The sequence below is a fragment of the Manis javanica genome, chromosome 1 (genome assembly GCF_040802235.1).
Source record: "Manis javanica isolate MJ-LG chromosome 1, MJ_LKY, whole genome shotgun sequence".
NCBI classification, from domain to species: Eukaryota; Metazoa; Chordata; class Mammalia; order Pholidota; family Manidae; genus Manis; species Manis javanica.
This window is the reverse complement of record NC_133156.1, coordinates 122,157,583-122,170,538: the sequence shown is the minus strand read 5'-3', so window position 1 is coordinate 122,170,538 and position 12,956 is coordinate 122,157,583. Positions and strand designations below refer to the sequence as shown.

Here is a 12,956-nt window from a genome sequence, read left to right as displayed (position 1 = left end):
TTTCCTATTATGATTTGTTATTTATTACAGTATGTGTGTATCTCTGTCTGTGTGTCTGTGTATCTGTGCTGAGGAAGTAGTAGAGGTCTATCACAGATCAGATCAATGATAGATGAGAGATACCATCTATAACGCTATATTCTGATTGCAAGGTAATGTCTATCATCATAGAAAATTTGGACAACAGAAAAATATAAAGAAAAAAACAAAAATCACCTTTAATCCCTGTTGTGCCTTTTCTTTTTAAGTTTAAAACCAACTATGAGAAGAGAAGTTTTAAAGTGCCCATCCAGTCCAATGAAACGCTTGTGGGTGCTGTGATAAACAATGTGTCAGAGGCCATGGAGACTCTTACAAGGATCACAGAGGAGTTGGTTCCTGTTCCAGGGTCTGTGAATGGGGTCAATGCGCTGGGACTAGTTGTCTTCTCCATGTGCTTTGGATTTGTGATTGGAAACATGAAGGAACAGGGGCAGGCCCTGAGAGAGTTCTTTGATTCTCTTAATGAAGCCATCATGAGACTGGTAGCAGTGATAATGTGGTATGTATTTCCATTTGCTATATAAGCTATGCACAAGATGCTTATTGCCATTCACATGTGTTCTGTACTGAGGAAGATGCCACCAGGCAGGATGGCCTATTCCAATGAGCTCATTCAGGTAACCAAGAAAATCAATGACTTTCTGGGCTTGTCATGGCCTTGAACCTGTCTGCAAGCCTCTCCTAATAAATTCATTGCTTTGTTTTTAAAAAGCATCAACTTTTTCTCCAGTGCTGATGGGATCCTGTTCTTTATTTCTCCAGTTTGTATCTATTTAATTATTCTTTTAATACATATTTAATGAGCATCTACTCAATGCTAAGCATCTATGCTAGGCACTACGGATATAGCAATGAAAAAAACAAAGATGTCCTGGAACTTACATCCTTTTAAATGAGACCAAAAAAAATAAACACATCAACTACATGCTTTAGTCACAAGTGCTATGAAAAAATAAATAAAACAAAACAGCAGATTTTATGTGATGTGATGCAAAATAAAGTGACTGGGGAAGAAGCACAATATTTGCCTCGGATGGTGCAGAAAAGCATCTGGGAAGGTGACACTGTTTTCTAAGATCTAAATGACCAGGAGAAACTAGCCATACAAAGTGCCAAGAGAACAGCATTCCAGTAGAAGGTAAATCAAATGTAGAGGCCCCTTGACCTTTAGGAAACTGAGATTCCCTCTCATCCATTTCAGCCCTAAAAAAAAATGTAAGTGGCAGTTTTGCTTCATGCAATACTCATGGGAAGTATTACAGAATGCCAAGCCACAGTTTATAACAACACTTCGTTCAAATAAAGTTGAGAGCACAGGACAAAGGAAAAGACTAAATCCAAAGAGCAACACTGACCTTGGAAAGTAAACTCTGTTCTCCAGCTGGGAGAGAAGCCTTTGATTGGTTTAAGCCTCTTGCGGGGCTTGCTTTCCCTTTATCCTTTATTTTTAATCCAGACTTCTTCTTGGCACCTGAGGCGAAAGGCATCCATTTCTAAGAAAAGCACTCACCGTGATTAAAAATATCCTTTGTCTTTGTTGCCACCAAAGCCCAGAAAAATCTATTTTCAGGAGTTTATACAAAATGGATATGAACTTGGACACAAAGACTGGTCAGAACATGGTCTGCAAAGAAGCCCTCCTTTGAAATCCTGGCAGCACTGAAAGTGGACATTTATCTTCATATTATTAAAATGCCTCCACCTTTCACCTCTTTCATGAAAGAAGTCCATTCAGGGCCACTGAATGAACCTCACATGTAGCATTTCTAGCTGTACATTTGCCTGAACATTCAACATTGAGTTATTACATTTCTGAAAACAGGTACTCTTACAATTTCCTGGCCTGTGTTTTTAAAGAACTTTTAAAAGGAGCATTGTATTTTTCAATTTGAAGTAAGTCCTCCATAGTTCCAGCAGACGTGTCTCTTTGCAGGTGATTGGCCTCTCTGTTCTTGGTAATGTGAGCTTGGTTGTAGCTTACTGCACACATCAGACAAAAGGAATTGAAAGACCGTCAGTAGGATCTTTGAACAACCAGGATTGTTTCAATATGTAAAGTTCATTTTATCTCTTCATTGTTCATTCTTGCCAAGTCTCCAGGAGAAAGATTACAAATGACCCAGTAGCAGCCTGAGTAATAATTACTTAATTAGAATACTTATAACCTGATTGTGGTAGTACATACATGCACATTATTACTTTCAATAACTCTGAATTTATTTTATGGTTGCCTTCTATTTATGGAAAATGGCATTAGTTTTCCATTTGTACTATAAAATAACTTCCTCTTAGAGAAAACACATTTAAGTAAGAGAGTTGATTTAAAGACTAAGTAATATTATAAGTGTGTGTAACATGGCAAAAAATAATAAAAATGGTTCTTGATGAAGAGAGCTGCCTGTAAATCTAAAACATTGAAATGGTCTTGGGTGCATCTTGCTTTCACTTAGAATCAGGCTCTGATCTGGGAAACTCTCCCCCAGAAGCCTGAATATTGATTCAATGGATTCTGGCTGGTCAGAGTACCTAGCAGGAGAGCAGGAGGCAAGGGGAACGGGTGGCATTTGAAGACCACAGAGGTGACCAGGTGGGTGAAGAAAGAGTTGGCTAGGAAAAGAGAGGTGAGTGGCATAACCTCTGTGCTTCCCTTTTTTCATGGGTTTGGGAGAAAAACAGTGTGACCTAGAGAAATTCTGAGGAGAAGAAAGCCTAATATGTGCACTATTTATATTTAAAAAAGAAAAGAAATAAGTTCACCATTTCTGCAAGTCCAAACAGCTTTTCTGGGCAGAAAAGTTTGGAAAGCATCTCTCTTGGTGATGGCCTCTCTGTTTTTGGTAATGTGATTTGCCTGAACATTCAACGTTGAGTTATTACATTTCTGAAAACAGGTACTCTTACAATTTCCTGGCCTCTGTTTTTAAAGGACTTTTAAAAGGAAGTGATTTCTTCTTTTTAAAGGTGATTTCTTTTCACCTGGTGATTTCTGTGGAAAAGCTTGTTGGAAATCAGACTTCCAACTGTGCGTATGTTGCTTCTACATAGGTACGCCCCTCTGGGCATCCTCTTCCTGATTGCAGGGAAAATTGTTGAGATGGAAGACATGGGAGTGATTGGAGGACAGCTTGCCATGTACACGGTGACAGTCATCGTTGGCTTACTCATTCATGCAGTCATTGTCCTGCCCCTCCTCTACTTCTTGGTAACGCGGAAAAACCCTTGGGTTTTTATCGGGGGGCTGCTGCAAGCACTCATCACAGCTCTAGGAACCTCCTCCAGGTACGGAAGGAAGTGTACCTTATTCCTATCAGAAAACGTATCTCAAACTTAACTCTGAATCCAAACCCTCAGGTTGGGCGAAGGGGAAGGCATTTTTTCTGGGGTTTAAACTTCCAGGCATATGAATTGGCTTTTTCACTCCGATACTAAACAGACCTGGCTGAGATTCAGGGAATGGCTGGCTATATGCCCTTTGGGGGCACAAAATGGAAATCAGCTTTCTTTTTCTGCACACTGTCATCCCCCTCTTCCAGTGGCATTTGCCTGAGGGAGAAATGACAGAGAGACTCAGTGCAGGCTGTTGTGGGAGGGGGTATAATCACAAGTGATGCCACACAGAGGAATCCGGAAGCAGGAGAGCTGCCCGCTAAGCCAGTGATGGCTTCCACACTCATCCTAAACCTGCTTCCCTATTTATACAAGTGCTGACTTGGTTCACCTTAACTTAGGACACGGGAGAGGAAGGAAATGTCTGTCCAAAATATCTAACACACAGGCATGATCTGAACGACCAGGACAGTCAGCTGACATGCCCTGTTCTCCTGTTCTCAGCTCGGCCACCCTACCCATCACCTTCAAATGCCTGGAAGAAAACAATGGCGTGGACAAGCGGGTCACCAGATTCGTGCTGCCAGTAGGGGCCACCATTAACATGGATGGGACTGCCCTCTATGAGGCTTTGGCTGCCATTTTCATTGCTCAAGTTAACAACTTTGACCTGAACTTTGGACAGATCATTACAATCAGGTACAAGTAAAGTTCTACACAATATTTTCTTAAGAATGACTTTAAATGATGAAACAGTGATCAGGGGTTGGGTGAAATAACTTGTTCATGTAACAGGAAACTGAGGTTGGTGGGAATAGTTTTATTTTTGATATTTAGATATTTTTATTGTTTTTTAAATTACAGATATGTGTATTCATTAATAATGAAGTTCTAGTAATATAGAAATACATCAAGTAAAATGTGAAACTTACCTGCCACTATTATACCACACCTTTCTATAGGTGAGCACTGTTAGTTTGATGTGTAAAGACCTTTTCCTAAGCATAGACATACACACACTACTTGTTTGCAATTAATGGAATCATGCCATACACACAGCTTGCTGCTTGATTGATCTAGTTATAGGTATGCCATCTATAAATATATCTAGCTCTTTTTATTTTTTTTCTCTCAAAATTCTCTAGGTTCAGATGGTCCATTTTATTTTCTAACATAGATACAAATATTTTATTTAATTTATTGCTCTTTCTTTTTAAATCTGTGAGATATATAATATGGATATTTCTTTTTAAAAAGTATTAGACTGTACTTCAATTTTAAAGACATTAAAATATGTTAGCTTTTATTGACAGTGTTAGAATATAAAAATACCCTTGGAAAACTGGATTAACATTTTCTCTTGGGTTAATTTTTAGACAGTATAAAATAGATGAGAGACCACACTGACAAACAGGTTAAGAATTTTATTTCTGAGGACTATTTTTTTAACCATTATATTTGAGGTATCAAGTGGAAGGTGATTTTCCTTCCCAGGCCTTCCCCCAGTCACTTAATTTCCTTCTCCTGAGGCAACTACTGTTGTTTGCTAGTTTCTTTTGTATTCTTCCGGGGATAGGCCATGTATATGCAAATATAATCCCCTCTTCTTGCTTACTGAAAGTCAGTATGCACCACCAACCCATAGGTAAGTGTAATGGAGACTTTAAACCTCACAGTCCAGATCAGACTCTGCTTTTCATTGTGTGTATATGTGTTTTAACTTTTATTAATGATTTGTTTTGGAGATCAAGTCAGACGTTTTTCAAAACTTTTTATTATATGTATTATTTTACATATAGGAAAGTTGAAAGAGTATTGCAACAAACATTTTCTACCTAGACCCAGCAATCATTAACATTTTGCCATTTTTGCTTCTCCTTTCTTTCTCTTTCTCTGCCTTCATGACATTTCACATGTACAGTTTGGAATGAATCTCCTAAGAATAAGAATAGTTTTCAACATAGCCACTAAAGTAAGAATCTTAAAAATGTTTCCAGAATATCCAGTCTATATTCATATTTCCCCAGTTGTCCCAAAAATGTTTTTCATGGCTTTTTTCCCCAGACCAAGATAAAATCCAGATTTATGGCTTGCATTTGATTTTTATGTCACTTCAGTGTTTTTAAAACTCTGTCAGTTCCACCACATTTTTTTGTGTATGTATATGTTTACTTAGAAATAAGTTGTGTTAGACTCTGTATATTATGTGTTTTTGGAAAATGATAATAGTTGTCAGATGCATTGGGGTAAAAAAAAAAAAAAAAAAAGATGAGGCTGATCATGGCTGAGATGACTGGCCTGAGAGTCTGAGAGTTCTGGGAGCTCCAGGCCCAGTCTGGCTCCACCGGGGCTGGGAGATTAATACCTCAGCTCTCCAGTACCTATTCTTGGGTGTCTCTTGGTATACTGATTGACAAACCATGAGTTATGAAAAAGTTTCAGTTGCATGTGATAGAGTTTAAAAAAATAATAACAATAATAATGACTTCAACAAGCTAGAACTGAGTTTCTCTCTCATATGGAGCAGCTCTGCCCCACAAGTCCCTCAAGGCTGGTAGGTGTTCTACTGTGTAAGGGATCAGGGCTTGCAGCTCCATCATCCCTGGGGTGTTACCCTCATCCTGGTGGTCCAGGAGAGCTCATCACCACCCCCAAATTTTAGCCAGTGAGAAGAGGAGGTGTGGCACAGCCTGCAAGTTTCCTAATCACTTCCATTCCTATCTCATTGGCCAGAATTTAGTCTGAACTCCAAAGGAGGCTGGGAAATGTAGCCTTCAGTCTGGACAGCCATATATCCATTAAAAATTCTAGTACTATAGAAAGATAACAATATGAGAGAACCATGAATAATCTCTTCCACAGTAGGTGCCAGAGACTTATTATTTTATTAACACCACTTGATATCTAGGTAAAATACTCAACTATTTATAAAACATTTTCATATCCTCATATCAGCCTACTAAATAGGTATTTAACAGTCTCAGACAGGTTACGTGCCTTATAAACTAGGTCCACACTGCATCTATTAAAAAATATTTATAATGCAGCAGAACTTTACTCATAAATCATTTTGCTTTTAAATCAAGAAATTTGATTTTCTTTTTTTTTTATCACATTAACCTGTACAAGTTCAGTATCATTATAATCCTCTACGTGGGTAGAGGAATTATTAGAAACAAATTGTTCCTGTAACTATATAGTATTTTAGACCTTACAAAACACTTTCAGGTACATTAAGAAATATATAACCACCAGGTTCTTCAGATAAAAATGGCCTTAAAAGGACCAACTTCCTAAGGGTTGTTGTGAGAATCAAATGAAATAAGCCATGCTTAGCATGTGAGATGGCATCTAATAAGCCCATGATAAATATTAGTTGCCATGATCATTAGGTCAATGGGTAATCTACAATCTCATTTACATTTTTCTAAAGCACATCCTTTTCTAGTAACTCAGCAAGTCAGACATTGTCACTGTGTGAGTTTTGCAGGGCAAACTCTGTCTGGTGAGATTTGTACAGATATTTTCTGTTCTGGGACTTCTTTCAACAGCATCACAGCCACAGCCGCCAGTATCGGGGCGGCCGGGATCCCCCAGGCCGGCCTCGTCACCATGGTCATCGTGCTGACCTCCGTGGGCCTGCCCACCGATGACATCACACTCATCATCGCGGTGGACTGGTTCCTGTGAGTATGCCGGCTGCCGCGGGGATCCCCTCTGTCATTCTAGGGCACCAGGCAGCCCGGCACACCTGCCAAAGGGCTCCATGAAGAGGGGCGGCTTGGCCTGCTATTGAATCGTCCTCATTGCCTGATCCTGTCCTTATCTAGAGACTGAGCCCCAGGCGCCATGCACACTCACTCTCTTATCAGCCTTCGGCGCACATCTGGCTGCTACACTTCTCACTCCATAAAGCCATTCAGCGATTGGGAAACTGGCTGTCCACAAAGCCAGCATAAATCAGCAAGGCCATTTCTGAATTGCACAACACACCCCCACGATGGCTAGAACAGAACTGTAGGCCTCACATGGCGGCTCAGGCCCTGCCTCCTTGTGCTTCCCATTCCACTGGCGTGATGCCGCACAGATGTTCCCATGCTAACCCAGCAGGGAGAGGGGCAGCCATGCAGACGACAGAAGAGAGCTAGTGTCACTAAGAGGAATTGATCTTTGGCTCTGGGGATAGTTCCAAGAAAAGCACCCTCCCAGCCCCTCAGACCCTAACCTGTAGCTCGTCCTTCCACCCTTTTTCCTCCCCTTCCCGCTGACATTCTCTGCCTCTATTCTTTCATAAATTCCCTTCCACTTGCAAAAAATTTCCCCCCGGGGTTCCCAAAGTGAAGACCTAGGAGGACACAGTAGGTGCCAGAGTCAATGTATGTTGACTTCACTAGATCTAATGACCACGAGGAGACTGACATTTTGCTCAAGGCTTGATAGGTCAAGGGATGGGGAGCAGGGGAGAGGTGGAAAGCATGAGTTCTACAGTCACTTGGATCTTTGCATCCCAGCCCTGTAAGACACTGGTCAGATTACCTAACCACAATAGTTTCCTCCTCTGTAAAATGGGGATGATAATGTTGCCATACACCTCCCAGTGGTGCTGTGAGAATTAAATGCAATGATTCATGGGAAGACTTAGCCCACTGTCAGTACTCAACAAATGTAAGGACTTTTACAGTTTAAAGCTGTGGTTCTTAAAGTTTTGAGTCTCAGGACCCCTTTACATTTAAAAATTATTGAGGATCCAAAGAGCCTTTATCTATGTGAGTTACATCTATCAATATTTTTCATATTGGAAAACTTTAGAAATGTTTTAAATGTTAAATTCATTTAAGTCTACAATAGTAAGTTCATTACATGTTAACATAAATAACATTTTTAAGAAAAAGTACCATTTTCCTAACCAAAAATCTGAGGGAAAAGAATGATATCATTTTACATTTTTGTAAATCTCCTTAATGTCTTGCTTAATACAAGACAGCTGTAGTCTCCTAACTGCCTCTGCATTCAATCTGTTGTGGTATCTTTTGTGTTGTGTTGTAGTCTTTGCAAAACCCCACTATGCATTCATGAGAAAATGAGAGTAAAAAGGGCAAATAACATCTTCACATTATTACGAAAATAGTTTTGAGCTCAGGGACCCCTCGGGTCTCCGGACCACACTTTGAGAACTGCTGGAATAAGAGAAGGTGAGTTGCAGGAAAGAGAATCAGAGAGAATTTTTAAATAAAAGGAGAAAAGGAAGGGTCATTTCCCACTGTTGTTGCTCCAACTAGTAACTAAAAATTTAATACTCTTTATGTCCCCATAACTTTCAATAGCTACTATTATTATAAATGCTATATGTCTATTAAATGATGATGCAGTTTTGAATACACCAAGCAGAATTTTAAGAGATGGCTCCAAACACTTAGCCTGTGGGTTCAAAATATGAACTGAAGTCACACAATGTTCACTGGGGCCCATTTTTCCTTCCTCCCTGTCCTTCCCCAGGGACCGCCTCCGCACCACCACCAACGTGCTAGGAGACTCCCTGGGAGCTGGCATTGTGGAGCACTTGTCCCAACATGAACTGAAGAACAGAGATGTTGAAATGGGTAACTCAGTGATTGAAGAAAATGAAATGAAGAAACCGTATCAGCTGATTGCCCAGGAAAGCGAATCAGAGAAACCTATCGACAGTGAAACCAAGATGTAGACTAATATAAAGAAAGGCTTTCCTGAGCACCAGGTGTTTGAAAACCGTTATAAATGCTTCCATCTCATTACAACTCCATCTTTTCAGTAAGCCCCTTACCTCCCTTTTCCTTGCTACTCTGATAGGATTGGGAAGTAGTCCTCCAAAACAAGAGAGGGGTTTGCAGCAGCCAAAAGACACAGTTTTCGTCCTGCTTTTGAAATTTTTAAATCATGTCATGTTAGTCTTACCTAATAAGGTACTGAGATAAAAAATGGTCTTAATCAGATCCCACAAGCTTATGTGGCACACAATGTGTAAGTTAAAGAGTCAAACAAATAGTAAGCTAAAAACATGCTTTTAAATCAACTTCCCAAATTTAAAAATTCTTTAAAATAAAATTCATTTTTTAGTTCCAAAATGAAACAACTTGATAAACTACCATCAGCTATCAGTTGGACAACAGTAGGGGTTTTTTTTCTTCCTCTTCTGATTTGTGTCCTTATTAGTAGCAGGACAATATGAATATACACTTAGCACAGGGGGCACATAAAGTGAAATTTCTGTGTGGCCATGGGCAAGTTACATCTCATTTCCAGGCCTCAGTGTTCTCATCTGCTAAATGAGTCGGTTCCCTAGATGCCTTGTGGTATCTTCTAGCCAAAACATCTGTGGCATCATGAGAGAGCCTGCCTTCTATCTCTTCTTGGAACACCCTGAAGCAAGTGTTGTAACATGGAGCATGGGATTTTCAAAAAGGATATTTATTGGGAATGAACGTTTCTTAGTAAGGGTGGGATGGCTGTGTGGTTTACTAGGTCCAATGTCCAAAAATGTCCCTTATGCAAGTCACCAGGCTGGAGACCAATCTAGGAGTGGAATTATTCACAAAACTCTGCTCAGTTCTTCCCAAAAAGGGTTCCCTTTTTTCCTGCCCTTCCCAAACTGAAGGGACTCTCTGGGAAGGATGTCTCTTACAAATCCTCAACTGATAAAGGACTTTTAGAAAATAAAATGTAAGACCAGCAAGTATGCTTATGGTCTTACTATGGGACACTAAAGAACTAGTAGGGAAGAATGGAGCATAGTTCACATAGAGGATTTTAAAACACCAAGATTACAGGTCATCTTTAAAGAATAATTTTTTAAAAGAGAGGTTCATTTTTTTTTTTACCTGAAAACACTTTCTCTTCAGTTCAAAGTCATTCCCCAAGGAAACCTGCATACCAAAATATAAGATCACTCCTTCTATATTTTAAAGTCAAATGAATGAGCTCTCTCTTTAATAGATGTTTGTGAGCTGAATGCGAGAAACAAGATATTTCTTTGTGTTGGAATTCCACTTACCAAACCATACAAAACCTTCAGCTGGAGTGAGGTTTGGTTCTGTTTTGTTTGTGTCCCTGAGAGAAATGGTAGATGAATCAGTAGGAAGACACTGTCAATGTGGTTCCAAGAAAAAAACAGCAGGGGCATTAGCTTGAGGCAAGGCAGCTCGCAGGTTTAGAGGAGATTAGTTTTGTACCCACAAGGAACAGCCAGTCAAGTACACAGAATGGGAGCTGTCTGACAATACCAGCTGTGTTTGAGTTTCTGAGCAAAAATGGTGAAAAATGGACTTAATTACACTAACAGACTGAAAGCCTAGACCCTCTGATATACAATTAGATATATTTTTATATAGATCCTGAGCATATGTGTGTACAAAAGTTAATGTTAGGCTGTGGTGGAGTAACATTTGATCTCAAGGCTCTATTTGGGAAATACACTACAAAAGTTAACGTACATGGCTGTCATCTTACAACGCAAGTAGAGCAAACATTAATCATGTCAAATTAATTCTGTTACACACTGTGATCTTTTTTATACTAATCATTTCTTATGAAAAGCAGGTCTTCTAGAATGATCCTCTCACCAGCCCATCACAGGCTCTGCATATACACTGCACCCTATGTGGACTGAGAAGCATTACTTTGTAGATGTATTTTCAATAAAGAAAAAATTAGTTTTACATTATACCTTTGCATGTTATTGTCATTCTTCTCCCTGAAGGAAAATAAATTTTCCATGCATGGAAGTATTGCAATGAGCTCAGGGAATGCTGAGGAAGAACACCATGCAGAATTTTTTTAGATTTTACAGGGTAGAATCTTGAAAGGACCAGCCTAGGGTAGCCAGCCACAATAAAATAAATAAGGATTCTTTCTCCCTGTCCAACTCCTAGAACTGGAGCTGAAAACAGGAGTTGCTGAGAGAAGCACTTTGCTCTAACAGCCTACACTCACTCATTCACATAGGCCTCAAATTTCTCATATAAAGTGAACCATTCCTATGTTCTGTTTAGAAAAGTGTAATACCACCATTGCTTCCTCCAAAAAAGCAATTTCCCATCTGGCCTTCAAATTAGGTGGTTTTATCTATGTGATTACCACTGTCTTTCATGAAAAAAAGATGAGTAAGATCTCAAGGAAATTTCAGAAACAGCCATTGAACTAGCGAACCATTCTCTCCATAAAGAACAACTTATGGACTACTGTTTTTTTCCGTCAAGCTTTCTAATAAAGACTTGGCAGATGCTCTCACGGAATGCCCAGACTGAAGTTGTCTGGAGACACTTTAATCCAGCCCTCTACCTGCAGGTGGTAGCCACCTAGAGGAGAAGCTCTTAAACAGGGTCCACAAACCCCTCTGTCATCCATGTGAAAACTTCAGCGAGTTCGTATAGCCCTTGAAGTTATAGGGAAAGCTTTGTGCAGTTCCCTTTTTCTGGAGTAGAAATCTTTAATTTCCATCTATTTCTCTAAATGATCTTTTCACCAAAAAATTTACCAATCACTGTTTGATCAATACGTCCTAACTTTTTTCCAGTCATCTGTGATATTCGAATGGCTCACTGGGGAAATAGAAAGAGGTGCTCACAGCCTGAGGGGACCAAGCCAGCTCTGGCCATCCTGAGGGGATCCACATCTGCGCACCTGAGGGACATTCTGGATTCGGAAGCACTCAGAGAGGAGCCACAAAAGACCACTCCACTGCTAGGAAGGGCTTCCGCCGGCAGTCGCCAGTTTCGTTTTCCTTCTGCAGCCTAAACTGGATGAATTTGTGACCAAGATGACGGGAAAAGGGGCCTAGATCCCCACATGTGGTGGTTACAGGTCTGTTTGCAAATAGTACTATGACAAGTTTTCAGGTTAACCATTTTTTTTTAATGTTTCTGATAAGTAAACACATTCCTAAATTTTTTTTTAATCCTGCACTTTGAGAAGTTGGAGGATCCATGTGGTCCATGTGCTCCCCTTCCATATTTACCCCTTCACCACCACCGTTTCCAGGCAGCATTCCCTTCCCCAAGCGGAAAGGTCTCGCTCTGCCAGTAAAGTTCTTTTTTACAAGGCTTAATTCATACACACCACGTCGAAAGAGATTTTAGTGCTGTTAATTGCGCAGATCTGAAGAGAGCTTGGAGGACGGGCTCGTTTCCCGCGGGACGCGAGCGGAGTGAGGAGGACGCGGGGGCGGAGGGGTGCCCCGAGCCCTCTTCCTGGGCGACCCGCAGGGCACTTGACCCGAGGCTGCTGCCAATCATCCGGCCTCCGCGGCGGCGCGCTGCCCCTCTCCACCAGGGTGGTCCCCGAACTGGGGCAACAATGGCCAGCTCTGTGTGGCCTTTCCCGGGGGCCAAACAGTTGGGAGGTGTCACGCTGAAGCCAGGCTGCGAATGAATAAGCTGACAGAAAAGACCAAGGAAGGAAGAGCCAAGGAAGCTGATGCCCAGAGTCCTTTAGAGGAAAACGGACAGATGAGAAACCTCCAGATGAGAAACCTCCGGGATCGATCGCCCGGTCAGGGTGTGCGGGAGCGGTACCCACAATGGTCACCAGGGGGAGCCCAGAGCTCTTCGAGGCGA

The 12,956-nt window shown here is 40.8% G+C and overlaps 1 protein-coding gene across 1 annotated transcript in view; it reads left to right on the top strand.

Annotated features, from left to right (window-relative positions):
- The window catches only part of SLC1A3 (solute carrier family 1 member 3), a 76,013-nt gene extending 64,948 nt beyond the window's left edge, over positions 1–11,065 (top strand). Inside the window, exons 6-10 of the mRNA XM_017658664.3 lie at positions 249–541; positions 3,088–3,321; positions 3,874–4,068; positions 6,921–7,055; positions 8,866–11,065. Of these exons, the coding sequence (XP_017514153.2) occupies positions 249–541; positions 3,088–3,321; positions 3,874–4,068; positions 6,921–7,055; positions 8,866–9,070 (1,062 nt within the window). The 3' untranslated portion in view covers positions 9,071–11,065. The remainder of the gene's footprint in view (positions 1–248; positions 542–3,087; positions 3,322–3,873; positions 4,069–6,920; positions 7,056–8,865) is intronic.
- Positions 11,066–12,956: the final 1,891 nt, after the last annotated feature.